The sequence below is a fragment of the Callorhinus ursinus genome, unplaced genomic scaffold, assembly GCF_003265705.2.
Source record: "Callorhinus ursinus isolate GAN/ISIS: 27379988/994484 unplaced genomic scaffold, GSC_fseal_2.0 scaffold26, whole genome shotgun sequence".
Classification (NCBI taxonomy): domain Eukaryota; kingdom Metazoa; phylum Chordata; class Mammalia; order Carnivora; family Otariidae; genus Callorhinus; species Callorhinus ursinus.
Window position 1 is genome coordinate 13,274,165 of NW_027397088.1, and position 23,610 is coordinate 13,297,774.

The 23,610-nt window shown below is 38.1% G+C and overlaps 1 protein-coding gene across 3 annotated transcripts in view; it reads left to right on the forward strand.

The window, feature by feature from the left end:
• Positions 1-23,610, forward strand: part of PHACTR1 (phosphatase and actin regulator 1) — a 554,233-nt gene that overhangs the window by 30,097 nt on the left and 500,526 nt on the right. For all 3 annotated transcript variants that reach the window (XR_012373825.1, XM_073877583.1, XM_073877585.1), the window contains exon 3: positions 14,211-14,357. Coding sequence is in view for 2 of the 3 variants with exons in the window: in XM_073877583.1 (XP_073733684.1) it covers positions 14,211-14,357 (147 nt within the window). In the remaining variant the exon portion in view is untranslated. The remainder of the gene's footprint in view (positions 1-14,210; positions 14,358-23,610) is intronic.

The following is a 23,610-nucleotide window of genomic DNA, read 5'->3' on the forward strand; positions in this document are numbered from 1 at the left end:
CTGTTAGAAGAAACTGTACCCCAAAATTTTAAAGAGAGAACAACTTATATATATATGCCAAAAATAAGGGTAACTACTATGAAGGGATAAAATATGACTCTAAAAATGAAAAATGAAAAATGTTTTTGGTTTTTTTTTTTTTTAAAAAGGGATTGATAAGATGTTGGTTAAAAAAAGGAAAAAGAAAAATTAAAAAAAACAGTCAACAAAAATTAACTTCCAGAAAGTGGTCACTTTTCTGTTCAGAGAGTTGTTGCTACTCTCTTCTTCGGTCTCCTGTTGAGTTCGTAGGTGTTCAGAATGGTTTGATCCCTATTCAGCTGAATTCCTGAGACCAGACGAAATCTAGGTCTCCTACTCCTCCGCCATCTTGCCTCCTGGTCCCAAAATAGATGAAAGATCTTAATGTGAGACAGGAAACCATCAAAATAGTAGAGGAGACCACAGGCAGAAACGTCTTTGACCTCGGCTGTAGCAACTTCTAGACATGTCACCACAGGCAAGGGAAACAAAAGCAAAAATGAACTATGGGGACTTCATCAAGATAAAAAACTTCTGCACAGCAAAGGAAACAACCAACAAAACTAAAAGGCAGCCTACAGAATGGGAGAAGATATTTGCAAATGACATATCTGATAAAGGGTTAGTATCCAAAATCTACAAAGAACTTACCAAACTCAACACCCAAAAAACAAATAACCCAGTTAAGAAATGGACGGAAGATATGAATAGATGCTTTTCAAAAAAAGGCATCCAGATGGCTAACAGACACACGAAAAGATGTTCAACATCACTGATCATCAGGGAAATACAAATCAAAACTACTATGAAATACCACCTCACACCTGTTAGAATGGCTAAAATTAACAGCACAGGAAACAACAGGTGTTGGCAAGGATGCAGAGAAAGAGGAAATCTCTTGCATTGTTGGTGGGAATGCAAACTAGTGCAGCCACTGTGGAGAACAGTATGGAGGTTCCTCAAAATGTTAAAAATAGAACTGCCCTATGATCCAGCAATTGCTCTACTAGGTATTTACCCAAAGGATATAAAAATACAGAATCAAAGGAATACAGGCACCCCAATGTTTACAGCAGCATTATCAATAATAGCCAAACTATGGAGAGAGCCCAAATGTCCATCGACTCATGAATGGAAAAAGAAGACATGATACACACACACACACACACACACACACACACACACACACACACCACAAACTGTGGGATATTACTCAGCCATCAAAAAAGAATGAAATCTTGCCATTTCCCATGACATGGATGGAGCTAGAGTGTATTATGCTAAGTGAAATAAGTCAGTCAGAGAAAGACAAATACCATATGATCTCACTCATATGTGGAGTTTAAAAAAGAAAACAGGAACACATGGGAAGGGGGAAATGAAGAAAAGGAGAGAGGGAAACAAGCCATAAGAGACTCTTAACGATAGAGAACAAACTGAGTTGTTGGAGAGAGATGGGTGGGGGATGGACTAGCTGGGGGATGGGGATTAAGGAGGGCACTTGTTATGATGAGCTCTGGGTGTTGTGTGTAAGTAATGAATCACTGAATTCTACTCCAGAAACCAATATTGCACTGTATGTTAACTACCTAAAATTTAAAACAAAACAACTGCCCCCCCCCCGAAAAAGGCTGCAGTCATCCAGAGACTTGACTAGGGCTTCCAAGGTGGGTCACTCAGGAGTCTCAGTCCTTGCCACATGAGCCTCTCCCTAGGCTTCTTGTGTGGATTCCCCCATGACATTCCAGCTGGCTTCTTTCAAGCAAGAGACCCAAAGATAAAGCAGGGTAGAGCCACAATGTATCTTATGACCTGGCTTTGGAAATGATACACCATCACTTCTAGCATATTCTAGTGGTCACAGAGACCAACCTTGTTATGGGAGGGGAATACACAAGGGTATGAATACCAGGAGTTGGGGGTCATTGGGGGCCATTTGGAGGCTGGCTATAACAACACACACAAATTTTTACAGGAGCAGAACATTTTCAAAAGAAGTAAAAAAATATGGCAGATGTTGCTAATATATCTCAAAGCCTCAAGTGATTTTAAAATTAGGTAAATTTTACAAAAAACAAAATGTGGTCCCTCTGGAGAGGAAGCCACTATGTCAATGTTAAGGTAGCTATTAAGTTGTCTTGCATCCATCTTTATCCAGGTATTAATTCAAGGAAAGCTAGATATTAAAGCTTTAAGCTTTAAAAGAAGAGTTAGAACAAAGCCAATGATAGACCCTTATTGTTACTGGAAACAGGGCTGGCCTGTATGCCAGGCATGGAACCATCTCTTTGGGAAGCCACCACCTTTAGAGACTGCTATGGACTTCAAAATTCCATAGTTCTATTCACAGAAACTAAGATGAAAATGGTGTACCTCCAAAGTTGTGCAGTGTGAAAGATCTGAATTAGGGCCAGTAAACACTGTGGAGCTGGAATTCTAGGCAGCAATTATAAAAGCAAGGCAGCCACCCCCTCTCCTTCGTGGGCCCCACAAAATTAGCCAGAAAGAAAAGAGGATTCATACCAGAACTTTGTGGAGTGGATAGCTCATTTAATGGTAAGTTTAGGCAGAGAGAGCCAAGATGTACCAATAACAATTCCACAGATTCTGGGTTTTCTAGCAAAGTATGCATATTTATAGGAAAGAACAAATGTCTCAGCAGCTACTTACTAAATTTAGTTATAATAAAAAGCCCAAAAGTCTTTTGGGGATGTTTTTGTTAAACCTATTTAAAATGTATGTTACTAATGCAAACTTTTAGGGTTGATATTGCAGTTAATAACACTGATCCTTATCATTTACATTTTGTATTTTCTACATGAATGATTTTGAATAACATCACTGCAGTTAGTGACATCATACTCATTTTATTTATTTATTTGTTTGTTTGTTTGTTTGTTTATTTTTAGAGAGGTAGAGTGGAGAGGGGGCAGGGGAGAGGCAGAGGGAGAGAGAGAGAGAGAGTCTTAAGTGGCTCCATGCCCAGCGTGGAGCCAAGAAGGGGTTCAATCTCCCAAGCCTGAGATCATGACCTGAGCTGAAATCAAGAGTTTAACACTTAGCCAACTGAGCATCCAGGTTGCCCTGGCATCATATTCATTTTAACTGTGAGGTGAGAAGGTTCTTGTATTTTTTACTCAGGTTAGACATGCAAAATAGTGACATATATACTTCATCTATACAGCCCAGGTTCTTAATCTGCTTGAGTCCTCTATTATTAATTTTTAAATTTTTAAACAAAAATCCAAAGACCTTTAGCATAATTGCTGGACAAATTACCCTTAAAGATCAATACTGTATTTATCCACAGCCTATGTGAACAACTGACAATGATAATTTTTTTTTTTTTGATAATTTTTTAGAAAGATTGAAAGCAAGGATGGCACATCATCTCTAGTCCTTGGAAACGCTCCTAAACAGAAACACGTTTTTACTAGTAACTTCTAATTTTTATTAGAAAAAACTTACAGAAAAGTTGCAAAAACAAAATAGTACAAAGCATACTTATTTACCTTTACTCAGATTCACCCATTGATAATATTTAACCCCATTTGCTTATCATTTGTTCTCTTGCCTCTATCTATCAACCAGTTGATCGATTGTTCTATCCAAAGAGGAATGTAAAAGTGTATATTTATATTGAGAGAGGGAGGGGGCAGAGGAGGGAGGGACAGAGAATATATACATGAAGTTGTGTGTGTGTTTGATTTTGTGTGTGTATATATGTACATACATATTTTTTCCTAAGCCATCATGGCCCTTTATCCCTAATACTTTACTGTGTATTTCCTAAGAATAGGAATAGGGTAGCCTCTTTCATAACCACAGCACAGTTGTCAACTGCAGTAATTTAACATTGATACTTTATACATTTTTAAAGTTTTTATTCAAATTCCAGTTAGTTAACATACAGTGTAATATTAGTCTCAGGTGTACAATATAGTGATTGAACACTTCCATACAACACCAGTACTCATCACAAAAAGTGCACTCAATCCCCATCACCTACTTCACCCATCTCCCCCACCCACCTCCCCTCTGGTAACTGTCAATTTGTTCTCTAGAGTTAAGAATCTGTTTCTTGGTTTGCCTCTCTTTTTTTCCCCTTTGTTCATTTTTTTGTTTCTTAAATTCCACGTATGAGTGAGATCATATGGTATTTGTCTTTCTCTGACTAATTTATTTCGCTTAGCATAATACCCTCTAGTTCCATCCACATCATTGCAAATGGCAAGATTTCATTCTTTTTATGGTTGGATAATATTCCCTTGTATAAATATACACATCTTCTTTATCTATTCATCAGTCAATGGACACTTGGACTATTTTCATAATTTGGCTACTGCAGATAATGCTGCTATAAACATCAGGGTGCATGTATCCCTTTGAATCTGTATTTTTATATTCTTTGTGTAAATACCTAGCAGTGCAATTGCTAGATGGTAGGGCAGTTCTATTTTTAACTTTTTGAGGAACCTCCATACTGTTCTCCAGAGTGGCTGCACCAGTTTGCATTCCCACCAACAGTGCAAGAGTGTTCTTTCTTTGTATCCTTGCCAACACCTGTTGTTTCCTGTGTTGGTTTTAGCCATTCTGACAGGTGTGGGGTGATATCTCATCATAGTTTTGATTTGTATTTCCCTGATGATCAGTGATATTGAGCATCTTTTCATGTGCCTGTTGGTCATGTGTATGTCTTCTTTAGAAAAATATCTCTTCATGTCTTCTGCCCCCCCTTTTTTAATAGTAGACTTTTTATTTTATTTTATTACTTTTTAAAGATTTTATTTATTTATTTGACAGCGAGAGAGAGAACACAAGCAGCGGGAGCAGCAGAGGGAGAGGGAGAAGCAGGCTCTTTGGCTCAGTCATTAGGCATCTGCCTTCAGCTCAGGTCATGACCCCGGGATCCTTCTGCCCCCTTTTAATGGGGTTATTCATTTTTTGGGCATTGAGTTTTATAAGTTCTTTATATGTTTTTGGATACTAATCCTTTATCAGCTATGTCATTTGCAAATAGCTTCTCCCATCCCATAGGTTTCCTTTTAGTTTTGTTGTTTCCTTCACTGTGCAAATGCTTTTTATTTTGACATAGTCCCAGTCATTTATTTTTGTTTTTGTTTCCCTGACTAAGGAGACATATCTAGAAAGAAGTTGCTATAGTCGATGTCAAAGAGGTTACTGCTTGTGTCCTCCTCTAGAATTTTTATGGTTTCATGGCTCACATTTAGGTCTTTAATCCATTTTGAATTTATTTTTGTGTATGGTGTAAGGAAGTGGTCCAGTTTCATTCTTCTGCTTGATGCTGTCCAGTTTTCCCAACACCATTTGTTGAAGAGACTGTCTTTCCCATTGGATAGTCTTTCCTGCTCTTTCGAAGATTAGTTGACCATATGGTTGTGGACTCTTTTCTGGGTTTCCTATTCTGTTCTGTTGACCTATGTGTCTATTTTTGTGCCAACGCCATACTGTTTTCATCACTACAGCTTTGTAATATAACTTGAAGTCTGGAACTGTGTTGCCTCCAGCTTTGCTTTTCTTTTTCAGAACTGCTTTGGCTATTTGGGATCTTTTGTTTTTCCGTACAAATTGTAGGATTGTTTGTTCTGGCTCTGTGAAAAATGCTATTGGTATTTTGATAGGGATTTCATTGAATGTGTAGCTTGCTTTGGGTCATATAGACATTATAATAATACTTTTTCTTCCAATCTAGGAGCATAGAATGTTTTTCCATTTCTTTGTGTCATATTCAATTTTTTTCAGCAGTGTTTTATAGTTTTCAGAGCACAGGTCTTTCACCTCTTTAATACTGATACTTTAATCTGCTCTTTGAATTTCAATTTTCTCAGCTGATCCTGGAATGTCCTTTATAGCACTTTTTCCCTGCAAGACAGGATCTAGAATCAATTCAGTCTAAGATCTGGCTCCAGTACAGATTCCAGTCTAGAGTCAGATATCTTTTACCTCCTTTTATCTGGAAACTTTCAAAGCCTTAATTTGTCTTTTAGAACATTGGCATTTTTTTTAGATATACAGTTCCCCTTCCCCTTTTTTTAATAAACACTTCCTATTTTTGAGGTTTTCTGATATTTCCTCATCATTCTACTCAGGTTATGCATTCTAGGCTGGACCACTCCAAAAGTAATGTCGTGTTCATCAGGTATCATGTCTGGAGGCACTCCATGTCCATTTGTCCCTCCTTGGTGATGGTAATTTTGATTGCCCAGTCAAGGTGTTTTCCATTTCCTTCCTTGAAACTAATAAGTCTGTGGGAAGAAACTTTAAGATCATGAAAATATCATCATCAAAATTTTCCCCTAGACTTAGCATCTATTATGAATCCTTACTTGATCTTGATTTTTTTTTTTTTTTGCTGGATCTTTGTTACAAAAACTGCAAAATGACGATTTTGTAACTTCTGCACTCCTTCTGAACTGATATGTCAGCTCTCTGCATTCTACTGGAAGCAAGAGTCCTCCCCTTTCCTGCATTTACTTATCTAGTTACTTATCCAATTATTATCAGTTTTATCCACTTATCTATTTATTATTAGGACTCACGAATACCCATTATTAATAATTTATCATTCATTAGTGGACTTAATTATTTTTTGTGCTCACATTGTTACAGATTTGGCCAATGCAACCCCCTTCAGGCTGGCTCCTTCAAGGGGGACAATGCAATCCCCTTCAAGTTGTTTAATTTGGAGGAATGCTGCCTTGTTTCTGGCATAACAAGAAGCCTACTCTCATCATTCTTTCATTATTCCTTATATGCATTTCCAATCTAGTTATTTGTTGTTGTTTTTAATGCAGCACAGAATGCTGGGAATAGAATACTTAAAAGATCATGGTTATAAAAGACAGATATGATGATAGCCTAAAACTAAGGCTGACACAGGGGAAAAAAAAAACCTACAGAATTTTGGGGCAGTGGAATGTTGATAATCACAAAAATGGCCCAAGTCATTAGGAAACTATTTATTCAGATCAAATTAAATTGTTCTTAATAGTGTGGTTTTGTAAATATTTGGTACTTAAATGCAATGGTTATCATATTTATTTGTGCATATTAATAACCTGGAAGATTCTTTTAACTTAAAAAAGAGCTTGTGCATTTATTTTTAAATTGATAATAATAGTTGATATCAAATAACTACAATACTCCACATACCATAATATTCTCCAGGATATATTTGTTTATATAATAATATAAATGTTTTATTTCTAAATGGCAGCTAGCAAATTTTTATTAAAGTAAGCACAATTCCGTGAACTGAAAGCTTTCTAAAATTTATTTTTTAATGGTATATAATATATAGTGATGTACACAAATATAAAATGTATAACTTAATGAACTTTTACAAAAGTAATCACTTTTTCTAAAACGTATAATCACCACTCAAGTCAAGATACAGAAAGGTTCCTTTGAGACCCCTCCAAGACGTTATCTTTCTAAGTAACCACCTATCACTGTATATTAGCTTTATTTATTTTTCTTGCACTTCACATAAATGGAATATACAAATATTCATACAATGTATAGATCTGGCTTCTTTTGTTCAACATTATGCCTAAGAGATTCATCTATCTTGTTGCTTATAGTGATAGTTTGTTCTTCTTCATTTTCATGAAGTATAATGCTGTAATGAAGATATTACAATCATTTTTGTATATTTTGCTTTTGATGGCCATTTGAGTTGTTTCCAGTTTGGGGCCATTGTGGATACATCTGCTATGGACATGCATGGCCATGTCATAGGGTATTTGTGTTTTTACCTATATTTATGTATACTTTGTTTGTAAACAGCTTTCCAGAGTGGTTTTACAAGCTTACATTCCCACCAGCTTTCATAAGAGTTCTAATTCTTCCACATCTTCACCAAAACTTGGCATTGAATGACTTTAAAGTTTTAGCCAGATTGACAGATGTGTAATGATATGTCACTGAGGTTTTTGAATTTACCATTAAGTAATGATTCTAAGCATCTTTTCTTACACTTATTGAACATTTGGATTTTCTTGTGTGCAAAGTGCCTATTCAAGTCTTTTGCCCATTTAAAAAAAAAGTATTGAGTTTTGTTGTCTGTCTTTTCATTATTGTTTTAGAGGATCTTTATATATTCTGGTTACAAGTCCTTTGTCATATACAAATCTGAAAATATCTTCTCCCACTCTGTGGCTTGCCTTTCCACTCCCCTAATGATGTCTTTTCTTTATTTTTTAAAGATTTTATTTATTTATTTGAGAGAGAAAGAGAGAGCACAAGCAAGGGGAGGAGCACAGAACAGGAAGCCCGATGGGGTGGGGCTCCATCCCAGGACTCTGGGATCATGACCCAACCTAAAGGCAGATGCTTAACTGACTGAGCCACCCAGGTACCCCTAAGATTTATTTTTAAAGTAATCTCCACACTCAATGTGGGGCTCAAACTTACAATCCTGAGATCCGGAGATCAAGAGTAGCATGCTCCATCGACTGAGCCAGCCAGGCACCCCTGTCTTTTCTTTATTTAAGAACACTGCATGTAGTTTATTTTTACTAAGTTGTTGAATATATGAGCATAAAGATGTTTGTAGTATTCTCTGTAGTAGTATTTGTAGTATTCTTTTTAATAGATAGAGGATCTATAGTGATTACCCCTGTTTGATTTCTGATATTGGTAATTTGTATGCCCTCTATGTTTATCTTTGTTATGCTTGCTAGAAGTTAATCAATTTTATCAAATTTTTGAAGAATGAGCTTTTTGTTTCACTTACTTTTTTTATTGTTTCCATGTTTTTAATTGCACTGACTTCTGATCTTATCTTTATTAGTTCCTTCCTTCTACTTACTTTAGATTTATTTTCCTCTTCTTTTTCTAAGTTCTTGAGGTAGGATTATTGATTTGAGAATTTCCTCTTGTCTCACAGGACATTTAGTGCTATAATTTCCCCCATCAGCACTGTTTCAGATGCATCCCACATATTTTGGTATGTTACATTTTTAGTTTTGTCTTGTGATGAACAAAAGTTCTTAATGTTAGTAGCATCAACATGTCTGTTTATTCTTTTATTGTTAGTGCTTTTCATGTCCTATTTAAAATCTTTGCTTAGGTCATAAAATATACTTCTATGAAAAAATTTTCTTCTAGAAACTTTATTGTTTACCTTTCACACTTAGGTCCATGATCCATTTGGAATTGAATTTGTGTATGGTGTGAGATAGGGATCAAGGTTTGTTTTCCACCATATGACTATCTAAGTGATCAAGCACCATTTATTGAAAAGTCCATCTTTCCCTCACAATACTACAGTGGGATTCTTGTCATAATCAGGTGACTGTTTATATGTGGGTCTATTTTTAAATTCTCTGTTCTCTTCCATTTGTCTAATTATCTTACTTTGTTTTTGAGTTCTATACCTTTATAGTAATTCTTGGTATATTCTACTGTAAATCCTCCAGCTATTTTCTTATTTGTCATGATAAGGCTAGTCTTATCCCTTTGCATTGTCATACAAATTTTAGAATCAGCTTGTCAATTTAAAAAAAAAAAGCTTGAATTTTAACTGGAATTTCATTGAATCTATAGACCAATTTGAAGAGACCGATGCCTTTCCATAGTGTGTCTTTTAATCCATGGGCATGAGACTGGTTTAGTCATCCCTCCTCATTTATTTAGGTCTTCTTAATTTCTTTCAGGGATGTTTTGTAGTTTTTCATGTAGAGGTCCTGCTCATCTTTTGTGAGATTTATTCATAAGTATTTGATGGTTATGATGCTATTGTAAATCGTTCTTTTAAAATTATATATTCTAATTTTGTCAGTATGTTGAAACAAAATTGATGTTTTATGCTGCTATTGTATCAGTGATGTTGTCAAATTCACTTATTATTTCTAATAGTCTGGATTCTTATAGATTCTATATGTACACTATCATGACATATATGACTAATCACAATTTTATTCTTGTTTTCCAATCATTATATCTTTCTAATTTCTTTTCGTTTACTTAAATCACTACACTGACCAAGACTGCCAGTATAATGTTGACTACAAGTGGTGAGAATGGACAAAGTTAGGAGCCTTTTGAAAACCTAGGTACCCAGGTCTCATCCCCTCAAAATTCAGCAAGTCCAGGTTGGGGGCCTTGAAAATCTACATTTTAACAAGTATTCTAAGTGATATAAATGTAGGGGTGTCCTAGAAACACACTTTGAGTAATATTTTTAAAGTTTCACTTACCTGAAGAGTTTTCTTGATTAGGATGGATTATTGCTCTCTTCTTTCTTCCTTCTCTTCCCACCTTCATCTTCTTCCATGCTAGTGATAGATGTATAAAATATTACTTTTTTGAGCACTCTATTTTGCTGCTTCTCTTTCTCTGTCTCTAGGTCTGGAGATAACATGCATGTATGGGGTCTTCAGTGTTAAAATATTGACTGGCTTTAGAAAAGAAAAAAATCCTCATCCTGAGTCAGCAGTCCTACTCAAAAAGAAGAAATCTTTTTTCCAAAAGTATATTCAAAAGTTGTTGAGATCACAGTTGAATTCAGTTCTTTCTGTATACACACCCACACCCACACCTGCACACATACAAACAGTCATAGGGGTGTTGCCACATGATGTTTGAAACAGTATGAGGGGAAAAAAACAGATTCTAAAGATGTACAGTTGTATAAAATAAAACTTGAATAATATGAAATCACTTGAAAGAAATATGGATACCATGTGGTTTCCCAAATATGGTTAGTTCCAAATCAAAGGAACAATATATTTTCTTAGATTAAGGGACAAAATATGCCATGGATATTCATGGAAGGAAGAAGAGATAGAAAAATAGCTGCGAATATCATAGAGTATTAGAGCTGGGCGGGGCCTTTATGATCGTATTAGCTGACCCTGCCATTTTTATAGCTGACGTGACAGATCCAACCTGGTAGAGTGAGTGACTTGCCCAGTGTTACTTGGTGAGGTAGTGGTAGTACTGGGCACAGCATCCAGCAACCCAGATTGCACCCCAGAGCTTCTTGCCTGATGTCACTCAGATAGTTTATGATAAGAGATCACATATATGAACGGAATCCCAGAGAATAAAGAATGTGTATACATCAGAACAAACCCACAGAAGTGAGTCCTTCATGCAGGATGAGAGGGAGCTACATGAAATGGGATCAATTTTGTGAACAAATTGTAATAAAGATGTGAGAAAGGAGGCAAAGTGAAAAGGAAATGGGAAAAACTAGTGAAACAAAGAAAACAGTAAATTAGGGAAGTCAAAAAATGGAAGATAATAGACATAAAAATACAATACATTAATTCAAGAACATGTAGACAGATGTAGTATTTTTATGTCATTTTTGTCAAAAATGTATCTAACTAGAATTGTTTCAATAATAAAATGTCCATAATGAAATTGTATGAAAGTACATTTAGACTCCTTTAAAGAAAATTACACCTAAAGTAATGGCAAAGTTAAGTTCTTAATCTTCTTAAAATGCTGAAGGAAGAACATCTAGAAATCCAAAGATGTACTTCTCTATATCAAGAACCATTCAATGTAAAATCAAAGAAACACAGGGAAACCTAGGGCTAGGTGTTTCTTCAAATGACTCTACTGGGTTTTATTTTTAAGACATGGTTGAAGAATGAAAATACAGTGGGGTGGAGAATCCCAAATATTTTGAACAATCAAGTGGTACTGCCTTAATTCAAAGAGAGGTGGAGTTTTTACAGTATTCAGAATTGTTGGACTCAATTTCCTTACTTTTGCACTTCCTTAAGAGCCTGAACCTAAATGTTACAATCATAATATTTGTTTGCAACCTGACTAGCCATGTAAAAGCATTAACCTTCATGGTTCATTTGATGAGCCAAAGACTTCTGTTGTACCTCCTGGGAGAGGAAACATCCTTTTTTAATCAATGTTTAACAGAGATAAACGGGACATAATCATGAGGCAAAAGTCATAGAAAAGTGAATTTTAAGTGTGGCTAGGCAACCAAATACATACACTTAGCAAACTAATATACTAGTTAAGGACACAGGATTTAAAATCAAGTAGACATAGGTTTGGTCCCCAGTTCACTCCTTACTACTCATTACTTATGTAACAACTCCTTCTTTCACTTCTCTCCTTACCCCTCCCTCTCTTCTCCCTTCTTCTGTTAAAAGATATCTATTGAGCATTTACTATGTACTGGGTTCATGCTGTAGATTAGCGGGCGAGTTATCTGACATTGCTGAGGGAGAACATGGAAAGTTTATAGGGAAGAAATTTGTGGTGTGTGACACAAGCAAAGGTGTAGATGCAGAAGTAAGCCAGACTGGGACAAATCTGAGCAGACTGGAAGCAAATAATGGGGGATGTGCTTGGAAAAACATGTTAAAGTCAGTTTGTGAAGGGCTCCGCATGCCAGGATAAGCAATTTCAAATTAACTATGCAGATAATTGGCAAACAATTGGAAACTGAACAATTCAGAAGGACATCTAGTACAGAAAGCCAAAGGAGGAGATTACTTCAAGAATAGTTTACTATGTACTTCAGAGCAGACAACAAAGAAATGGATTTAACTGTTAAAAGGATATGATGACCACTAAAATAACTTTGTTTGGGTGGTGGGGATAGAAACTAGTGGTGGGGTTGAAAGAGGGGACTGAGGGGGAAGACATGGAGCCTGTGGGGCAAGCGTTCCATGGGAAGCTTTAGCAGAATGGGAAGGAAATAGTCTGGTAGAGATTGAGAAAGCAGTGAGGCCAAGGGCAGCTATATTTTTCCCAAGATGAAGAGTTACTAGCTATGTGTGAAGTAAAAAGACCCGTGTAGAGAGACTGAAAATTCTAGGGTGCAAGAGTTTGAACTGACAGCTGAAGTGCAGAGGGAAGTCTTGCAGAGCTGGGGCAGCACTTCTTCCTCTGAGATTGAAGGGTATGACTTGACACTGAGATCTTTTTTGTAGCAGGGAGGGAATCAAGGCAACGTTTATCTGTGTACTCCAGGTGAGCTCTTATTAGAGAGTGGCAACATCAGGCTACAAAAAGACCAAGTGACTGAGACTGTAGAAAGACGAACATCAAAGAGTTTAGCCCATCAATAGATTCAGTAGGAGCATCAAACCATTCTGATTCACACTCCAGAAACCTTTCTACTTCCTTCTGTGCTGTGTAATGTGGGAAGGTTGCAGTGCAAACATTCAAAGAAATGTAAAGCGCCCTTGATCTTCACCTCAATGGCACAAGGTTATGGAGACTACAGGTCCAACGCAAAGACCATTATTTGTCGCTGAAGTCACCAAATAAAGAGAAAGTTAAAGGTTAAAATGAATGGATATTTATGTAGACATAAACACATCCTAGAAGTTAGTGATTTTAGAAGAGGGTCACTCAATTCTGTGTGAATATGCCTAGTCTACATTCAAAGCATCAACTCTGAAAACTTTATTGCTGAACTCCTCCCAAACTTGTATATACTTTTCTTCTATCCTCCACCTCCAGGGTTCAAGGGGGCAGGTAAGACAGCTTCTGAGGATTGCAGCTCTGGTTGCATCTTTATTTGAGCTCCGGTTTGGGAAAGAGGGAGCAGAGGGGTACCCTGTGTGCAGAGCCCTCCTCAGTGACCACCAGGGGCTTGCACTCCAGCAATAATAATTCCACGCAAGGAAAGCTGAAGTTTTTAAATCTGGCCAGGCATCCTCAGTCTGGAGAATCCTGTGGGCTAAGGAGACCCTAGTGTGCACTTGAAGAGCAGAGTAAGTGCGTTTGGCGGGAGAGGGCACAGTGCTGACTGAGCATCTTTGCTTTGGAGTCTTCCCTTTCTCATCAGCCTATCTGTGCCAACAGCTGAAAACTGGGGCTGCGGGCAGGAGGCGGGCTGTCAATCAGGAACACTGACCCATTGGCCCTGTGGCTGCAAGAGGAGTTAGGGGAACCCTGGGCGCAAGCCTGGGATAGCCTGATCTCTGCTCCAGTCCACAAATCCTTAACGGATTTTCTTTCTCTCCCTTCACCCTTTTCTCTCCTTTGCTCTCTTTCTTTCTCTCTCCCTCTTTTTTTTTCCTTTTTCCCCTCTTTTCCCCCTCCCTCCCCGTCCCCTTCCCTTCCTCTCCCATCCCCCTCTCCCCTCCCCCTCCCCGTGTGTGAGCCTCTTCCTTTCCCCTCCTTCCCTTTTCCGCCTCTCTCCCTCTCTCTCTCCATCTCCTTCTCCCTCTCAGCTCGCCGGGCGACCCTGCTCCTGCCTCCCACATTAATGGCGGCATCTTCGGAGGATGATATAGACCGGCGGCCCATCAGAAGAGTCCGCTCCAAGAGCGACACGCCGTACCTCGCCGAAGCCAGGATCTCCTTCAACCTAGGGGCAGGTAAGGACGACCCTCTCGCCTTGCTCTCTCCCCCACCCGGCTTCCTCGTCTCACTTCCCTCCTCGCCGGCTGGCTCAGCCCCCTGCCCCTCCTTGGGTGTCCCCCTCCCGGCAGTGCCCTCCCTCCCGCCCCCCTTCCTACCCAGCCGGGCGCCGGGCTCGCTCTCTCGCTCTTTGTGTCGCCGGTATTCGGAGGGGTGTGTGTGTGTGTGTGCGTGTGTGTGTGTGTGTTTGTTGCGGAGGTGGGGGAGGGTAGTGCGTGGAGCCTTACATCCGCCCAGGAGTCACACGCGGGCTTTCCCCTTCCATGAGAAGAAAGTGTTGTCAGTGGTAACAATGATCTTAGGAATCACCAAGAGCTGGATCGGGATGCAAGTGCCCTGGCTGTGGGCGGAGGGTCTGGCAAGGCTCTGCTGGTGAGGTTTGCTGGCAGGGCTACTACAGGGTGGAACTTGGTGACATTCAGACTGGTGATTTTGCTGGGTTGATACCACTGCTGGGGTGTGGGCTGGGGAGAGAGTGGGGGGTTGACAGCTAGGAACAGGACCTCATGCTTTCACCAAGCAGTTGGAGAGCAACCCTAAGGATGATGATAGTAATAACACGGTCCATAGGATACATGTTAGGTGATTTGATTTTGTCACTGGTACTGGTGACCAAATTGGCCCAGATGGAATTAAGTGAAAAGGACAACTGAGGTAAAGGAGGGAGGAAGGTGGGAGGGAGGATAGAGAGGGAGGGAAGAAGGGATGGAGGGAAGGAAGAAGGGGCAGTAGAAAGGACTGAGGGATTCAGAAAATCAAACTGCTTCAGTTGAGACCTCTCAGGGTACCCGATAAGAGGCACCCAATGTCTGCTGTCCCCTCTGCTGCAGCTGCTCCAGATTCACAGGCCGACTTCACCCTCTGTTACTAGTAGATGGTCACTATCACTGGGAGGAAGTTGTTCACCACTAACTTCATAGTGCTGCCTTTTCTGAATGCCTCCTAAGCTCCCCAGGTTGTGTCTCTTCCTTTCTAGAGTCCCTTAATATTCTACCAATTCCAGCGCAAAAAGAGTGAGGGCATTTTTCTGAAGACCCTCCCTCAAAATAGGTTTGAAACCAGTTAATACCTTTTTCTTTAGAAAACTAAATCCCTGGAAATGGAAAAGAATCAAAGTATGTGTGTGCATGTGTTGGAGCAAAGAGGACCTTCAAATGATATGTACTGTATACACTATTGAGAAGTTTGGACAAAAGAGAAAACTCTGAGTAGAGAAACAAGATGTGGTGGCCACGTACCCATATCTTCACAACTGGAAGAATGGCAATTTGAAAGTACCAAAGTGGCCAAGGTCCTTGGAGTGTTATTTTCCTGTCTTGGTGATTTGGGGTTTTGATCATATGCTCCTTGTCATTCCTAAAATGTTTTCCTCTGGATTTAGGGCTAGGGAAATGAGGTCTCTATTGGGGGAAGCTTTGGCCATTTTTGTGGCATGCTGTAGTAGCCTATGGTCTCATTAGGGAACTCTTCATCCTTCACTTGTATGTTCCAGATTCAGGATATGGTTGTGAGGAGTCTTCAGAAGGACTGAGAAGAGTTTCTTTTGTGACTGAGATTGTTTTCTCACTGAGTGATATTAGAAATTGTACCACTGACCCCTTTGCTACCACACTCTGGTATATTCCTTAATGTCTTTGGCTTAGCACAGGAGAAAAAGGGCTAGAGTGGCAGTTAATAAAGGTTGTTTACCTTGTTTTACTTTTACAACAAAACAAGAACATAAAACACTAAAAGGGACCTTCAAGTTTCAGCCACTCCTGAGTTGGGTTGAGCCATTTTGCCACCAGATTAAATCCAGTGACTTGCAATCTTTTATTCTGGTTGAATTACTCTGGAGGCCAATTAAAAGATTGGACTTTTCAGACAAGACTAGTCTGCCTTTAATCTGGAAATAAACAAGCCCAACAAGCTCCCAGTCCCTTCCAAATGTCCGTTAGAATCCCCCTCAAAGCAAAATCAAGAAAGACACCAGCAAGAAAGAGAAATACCATCCGGAGGATGTTGGAAAGAAGGGAGGGGGACTGCAGTGGGCTGTGTTCTGCGGTTAAGGGAGCTGTCCTCCCTCTGTGGTGCTGAAGCGAAGGACTGTGTGACAGCGACATGACTGTAAGCGGGGGAGGGGTGCCCAGTCCCTCCAAATGATGGAATCCCAGGGAAAACACAGAAGATCTAGCCACCGAAAACTTTTCTATCCCTGCCCACCTACATTTACCGCCTGTTTACTATGCCTCACGCCTACTACTCCATGCTCAAATCAGGCAGTTCTGCTCTAATTTTGTGCAGGCTGCTCACTCTTGGCGCTTTGTTTATTTTCCAGCTGGTTTCTGGTTGCTTTCCTGACGTAGTGAGATCTACTCGCAGATGTGTCTTTCCCCCGCGTTTAAAAGTAATTGTAACCCCTGGTTTAAAAAGCAAACAGCCTTGTTTATCTCCTTGAGCAGCAAGTTGTAATTAAGCTATTAGTGTCGTTATCAGCATTACTGAACAGAGGAGCCTGCACACTTCGGATAAATTACATAATTTGGGCATAGAGAGAATTTTGTTTGTCTCTTAACAATAATTTATAAACAATTAAGCAAGGAAGCTTTAATCTGCCCTTTATTCCCACTCCTCTTCTACCCCTCAAATAGTCACTTACTGTTTATTCTTTCCAGAGAAATTCTTTATTGGTTTAAACTATTTATGTTTAATATTTGCTTTCTCACACCCACTTATTATATATAAGTCCATGTTTAATATTTTAGAGGTTTAGTAATGCTTCATGGAATAAATATACATATATTCATTTTATTTGCACATCACAAAATCATTTTGGGTACCAACTCCCTTAAACTAATCTATATAGTTGCCAAATAAAGTGGACTGGGCATTTTGAATACTAATTAAATACTTAAGCATCCTTTCAACTACATCTTGTCCCTGAGGGCACTTAATAATATCATTTCAGAAATAACTCCACAGCTTGAGTGAAGGATATCCTCCTTCACCTACAGTCCCAAGTCAGTCAAAGAATAGCACCAAAATGTGGGTCTTAAATCACTTTATGAAGATGCAAATTTCAAGTTTCAACCTAAACTAACAGAGTATAGAACAGAAATGTTCTGAACCATGACTTCCATTTTTTCTAAAAGAGCCCCTTTTATAGGTTTTTAACTTCTCTTCAGCACTTAGCATATTATGCTAATATTGATAATGATTGTTTACTGAAGATAGTATAAATGCTAGAGAAAATTAAGCCAAGGTATTTGCTGAAACTTACCCAGACACATCAGATCTCATTTAAAACATTGAAAGAGGTTTTTTTTCCTGAGAAATTAAAATGTGTTATAAGGACATCGTGTAACAGAAGAATATGTTCACACTATTAGTAGCAAGTGTTTCTAATTGTGTTCTCACTTGGTAATGAACATCACTGACATTCAGCTTGTGAGAACTTACTCTGCCTTATGAGGTCATTCATTCACTGCATTGAAGTAAATGCAATGAAGAGTTGCTGCTCATCTGGTGGATGTTTTCCTATAAGCTAGTGTGTTTTATTTATCTTTATATTAAGAGCACAGAGAAGAGTATTTGATACATAGAAGTTGCTGAAACTGAAAAGTTCTCTGCAATTACACACTGAGGTGAATGGAGGTACTATGGTAAATAGGAGATTTAAGCACATCAAAAATTTCTTAGAGCATGTCAAAAGAAGGAAAGCTAGTTACCCTGATGATTTAGAATTGTTAAAAACCCAAAACCAATATTGAGCCACGAATGAAAACAGTAAGTACTTCTCTAATCATAAGGAAGTTTAACCTTTGTTGACATTTCAGAATTGCTTTTGCATGGAGTAGATTTTAAGTTAATAGCATGGTCAGCCTCAGAATACCTATCCTCCTTGGGAGGTCAAGATCTGTTTTAGTTTCAATGTCACCCAAGAATAGCTGTTTCTGACTTCTACTGGTCTTCTCCATTCTTTTAGGCACAGAGGATAATGGCAGTCAAAATTGGCTTGTTCTGGCTACCTGTAAGAATGGCTGGGTCAGCCAGATTAAGTTATAAACTGGGTCTCAGGAGATCACTTTCCTGCCTTTCTTGAGGAGGAAAACTTTATCTCTTAGCTAAATTATGAAAACCTATGATACTGAGAAGTGACAGCCCAGAATGTGCCATTATCACTTAGCAATGAGAACTGTCCCTAGGCAAAATTGTGAATATTTTCATACTCACTCAAGATTGTTTCACCAATCTGAAGGTCTTGATAAGCATCTTCCTTCACTCTTTCACTGACGAATGCCAATGTCTCCCTCATAATATTTTTTTTTTTACTGATTTCAAATTGAAGGCAGATCATATGGGTCTGGATTTTATTTGATGGGCCCAAAATCTCCTTGAAAGTATTGCTTCTAAAATAAAGAAGAAAGAAGAAAGAAAGAAGAAAGAAAGAAAGAAAGAAAGAAAGAAGAAAAGAAAAGAAAAGAAAAGAAAAAAGAAAAGAAAAGAAAAGAAAAGAAAAAAAAGAAAGAAGAGAAAATACTGCTTTTCACATTCATTAGCCACAATCCAACTGGATGGCCATGTAGTTGACTAGAAACCTCTATTATGGGACTCTCTGAGGGTCTGTTGTTAAAGCTAACCAACCTGGTAATCTCATTATGTAATGCATTTAGATGCATTATACTCCAGGCAATATAAATAATATAAACAAGGTTAAGAAAAGTAAATAATTAACAATATGAGAAAATGGGAAGCCCTTTGCTATTAATATTTAATGTGGCTGCTTACCATGTCATCGTTTCAACAACAATCCATACGTTTATGAGACAACTCAAGTACAAAATCTGTGTCACATGGTAAATTTTCTTGGGATCTTTGGTCTAGGCATTATTAATTTTTTTAACATCTAAGTATTATATTTACTGTTATCACCAAATGATAAGTTACTTGTTTAAATTTGTCTGTAAGGGTATATGTATTTTGATCTTATGGTAGACCATGGAGGTGTGTTTTATATGAAAAATATGAATCAAGAGTCAGAAAAACTTGATTTTAATGCATCTCTGCTTCTAAGAGCATGGGCAAGTCATTTAATTTTACTAGGCTTGATTCATTCAGCCCTAAGATGAGGGATTTAGATTTTAAGACCTCTAAAGTCTCATCCAACCTAAAAATTTCCTATGAATAACTGGTACTTCTAACTCTAGCTGTACTATTGGATATACACTATACCACTGATTTTTATATGCTGTCTTATTTATGGTATAGAACATATAGTAGAATAGCATAATTATAGCAATAATTAAAATATTTGATTACAACTAAGTTGTGAAAATATGTTTAATTGAAAGAATTGATAAATATTAACAATCAATATTAATTCTTATTAATAATGTGCTAGAAGGCACATTTACAAGCATCATTTAATTAAAATGTTTTAAGTTTGAATATTCAGGGATTAGAGTCTTTAACACGGTTGATGCTTTGTAAATATTTGTTTTATGATTGAATAAGGTATTGGAGAAATCATAGCAATAAATGGAAAGTGAGAAAACTAAATATTAACCCAGTCTCCCAATTGGCATTTTAAGTTTTTTAGCCTCTCCTCTTTTATAATTAAAATAAATAGGGTGTATAAGATCTATATTTTCCCCTTATCCTTTTAAATTACCAGGGAAGGTAAATATACCCCTTTGGAATTCAGATAGAATAACCCTAACTTCTAGACACTAACTGTAAAACTTGGTCATGGATTACAAAGAATTTTTTTTCTTTTTCTTCCCAGGCATATATGGTAATAGGAGCAAATATTTTTTTTGGTTAGAATAGGTGCAAAACAATATATTCCATGCATATATTTTAATACCAAGCAAAAATATTTTAATATTACACATGGAGTTAGTTCCTCCTTGATGAATTCAACTTCAATTCGTGATTATTTATTGTACAAGCAGGTATTAAGACACAAGTGGAAACAGAAGATAGTTTGTAGAGCTATTTTTCTCCTTGACTTGATAAGATGAAAAAGGGGACATGTACTATACCCAGTGTATTATGTCATGTAAACAAAAGAGGCCCTGAAAGAATTATTAATAAAGATAATATGTTCCTCATTGTATGTTACAAGAATTCTAGCATTTTTTCCCCTTTGTTTCATCTCTGTTCCTGCCTACTTCAGTAGGTGATGAAGTGGATGTGATTTCAGGAGGAAAAAAAGTGGGCCATGTTGACATCTTAATTGCTTTAATTTATAAGTCTTTTATATAATGTAAGATAGTTAAATAAAAGACAAAATCAATTTTATGGCCTTATTGAATGATAATGGATTGGCATGACTTTCTACACAGGTTATCGAAGGACAACAGGACAAATAACACTACTAGTTATTTAACATTTATGAAGGCAAGTGTTGTGTAAAAGTCTGTAGCTTTCCTATTGATCTTTTCTACCACATGTGTATAGCCTAAACTAACAATTCAGAAGCAGAATCTTTGAATAGTAAACACTTGGGCTGTAATTATAGTCATGAAGATTCAAAGTATGTCTTGGTTTTGTTTTTTTTTTTTTTTTAAAGATTTATTTATTTATTTGAAAGAGAGAATGAGAGAGAGAGCACATGAGAGGGGGGAGGGTCAGAGGGAGAAGCAGACTCCCTGCTGAGCAGGGAGCCCGATGCGGGACTCGATCCCGGGACTCCAGGATCATGACCTGAGCCGAAGGCAGTCACGTAACCAACTGAGCCACCCAGGCGCCCCTTGGTTTTGAAACTATACTGAACTTTATTAACATGATGGTTTGCCACTTATAGACATAGAAAGCCCGTTATTTCTGGATGTCTACAAAATTATGAGAGCAAGTTGGTTTAATACTCAATCATGGTGCAAACAAGAGTATAGAAAGAGCTTCATTATGCTTGAATTTATCCCTATTCCGTTTGGGCCCCGTGCTTTGTGGGGGCAGTGAAGAAGGTTAAGAAGAAATAATAATATAATAATATTTATTCATTCAACAAATATTGAGAAGTTAAATATGTATTAGACCATGTTTTTAGACACTTGGGAAACATTAGTGATCAAAACAACATCTAACCCTCATAAATTTTAACTTCTAAAAGTGGGTTATGGACAATAAACAATATAATATTTACATACATTGTATAGTGTTTTATAGGTTAAGTGTTAGGGCAAAAACAAATAAAGCAAGCTAAGAGTATAAGGCACCTGGAGGCAAAGAAAGGGGTGGATTGCAGGCTAGGCGACATTGAGAAGGGGGAATGAGAGTGAAGTTCTCCAAAGTAGGTGAGAGAATGAGCAATGCCAGTATGGGTAGAGAACAGGGCAAGAGAGAGCTTAGGGAATGCAAATGGAAAGGCTCTGTATCTGCAGTGGTCCTGGTATGTTCAAGACCTGCCAAGGAGCCCAGGGTGGCTGGAGAGGAAATTCGTGAGGGAACCGGGACCAGATTACACAGGATCTGGTGGGTCCCTGCCAGGCTTTGACTCTCCTCTTAGAGAAATATGGGACGGTGCAGGGATTTAAGCATAAGAGTCACACGATCTGAGATTTTAAAAAGGATCGCTGGGGCTGCTGTTGTATGAGCAGACAATCGTGAGACAAGGAGGAAGCAGGTAAGCTGATTTGGACGCTACTACAGCAACCCAGAGAAATAGTGGTGGCTCACAACAGCAGCAACAGTGAGAAGTGGTCAGATTTTGTACGTATTTCAAGGGATAGCCGACAAGCTTTCATGGTGGATTCAGAGAAGGAAAGACCGAGAAGTCCCTTAAAGGTTTGGCCTGAGCAACTGCAGGATAAAAGGGCCATTTTGGAGCATGGGGGAAGGGTCAGAAGTTCAAATGTAGACAGGTCAAATGTGAGACACCTACTAGACATCCCAGTGGAGGTATCAAATGGGCAGTTAGACAAACCTAAGGCTAAAAATAAAGTCTGGCTCAGAAATAAATATATATAAGTTGTCTGCATATACAGAGTGTTCACTAACATCTACTGTGCCAAGGGCTTTATTAGCATTTGCTCATTTATATCTCATAATGACCCTAGGAGATTGGCATGATTATTACAATCCTTATTTTATCCACTTAGAAACTGAGTGACAAAGAGGTTAAATAACTTAGCAATGGTGATATAAATAATTAGGGGAATAAGGTGAAGAATTGGAATTTGGATCATCTTTTATATGATTCCAAACCCATATTCTTAATGGCCATGATTTCTTATAAGAGAGCAAGCTTATGTCAGCTTTGCCATAAGATCACATTTTAAGTTGAACATGGCTAAGGGAAACAAAAAGAGATAGAACTAAAAATGCATCCTAGCTCAGTATTTTAAAAAAACATTTGGCTAGGACTCACTAAGAAATGCACTTTAGGGGTGCCTAGGTGGCACAGTAGGTTAAGCAGCCAACTCTTGGTTTCAGCTCAGGTTGTGATCTTGGGGTCATGATGTCAAGCCCCACGTCAGGCTCTGTGCTGAGTGTGGAGCCTGCTTGAGATTCTCTCTCACCTTCTCCCTGTGCCCCTTCCCGCTTGAGCTCTCTCTCTAAAAAAAAAAAGAAAGGAAAAAAGAAAGAAATGCACTTTATACACCTCACTTACACACATGCATATTTATAACTAGAATAAAATATTTCTCAAAATACCTTAAGAGGTGCAAATATACTCTGATGTTTTCTATATTACCCTAGCCCATCCCTTCCCATTCTAACATAGGCTAGTTATGAAAATGTTAGTTAGAACCCATCTAAATGATTTTATAACCTACAGTCTAAAAAAACACTACTTCATTGGTAGTTTATCAGGTGCTATTTCTGAACTCAGAAACAGTATTTGCAAGGAAATCCCCCAAAGACTGTGGTAAATTCATTTTCTTAACTGGACATGAATCAAGGTGAGAGAGAAAAACCCCAGAGTCAGGGCCAACTTAGCTTTTGGGTAGAGTAGGCACAGGGCCCAGGCTCGCAATACTTTTCAAGGCCCACAAAAATGTTTTAATTTCTTGTAAAATCAAGAGAAAAAATGAATATAACCCAGCCTCGTTTATATTTGTCTTTATACCAACATAGTACGTAATAAAATGTAGTTTTTACTTTTTGTGTGTGTGTGTGGTGGTGAAAGGGGCTTTTAAAGGCAAAAATGCCTAGGAGCCACGGAAATCACAACACAGCCCTGCAGAGTGCAAAGAGGAGAAGTGAGACAGACTCCTTTCTTTTTCA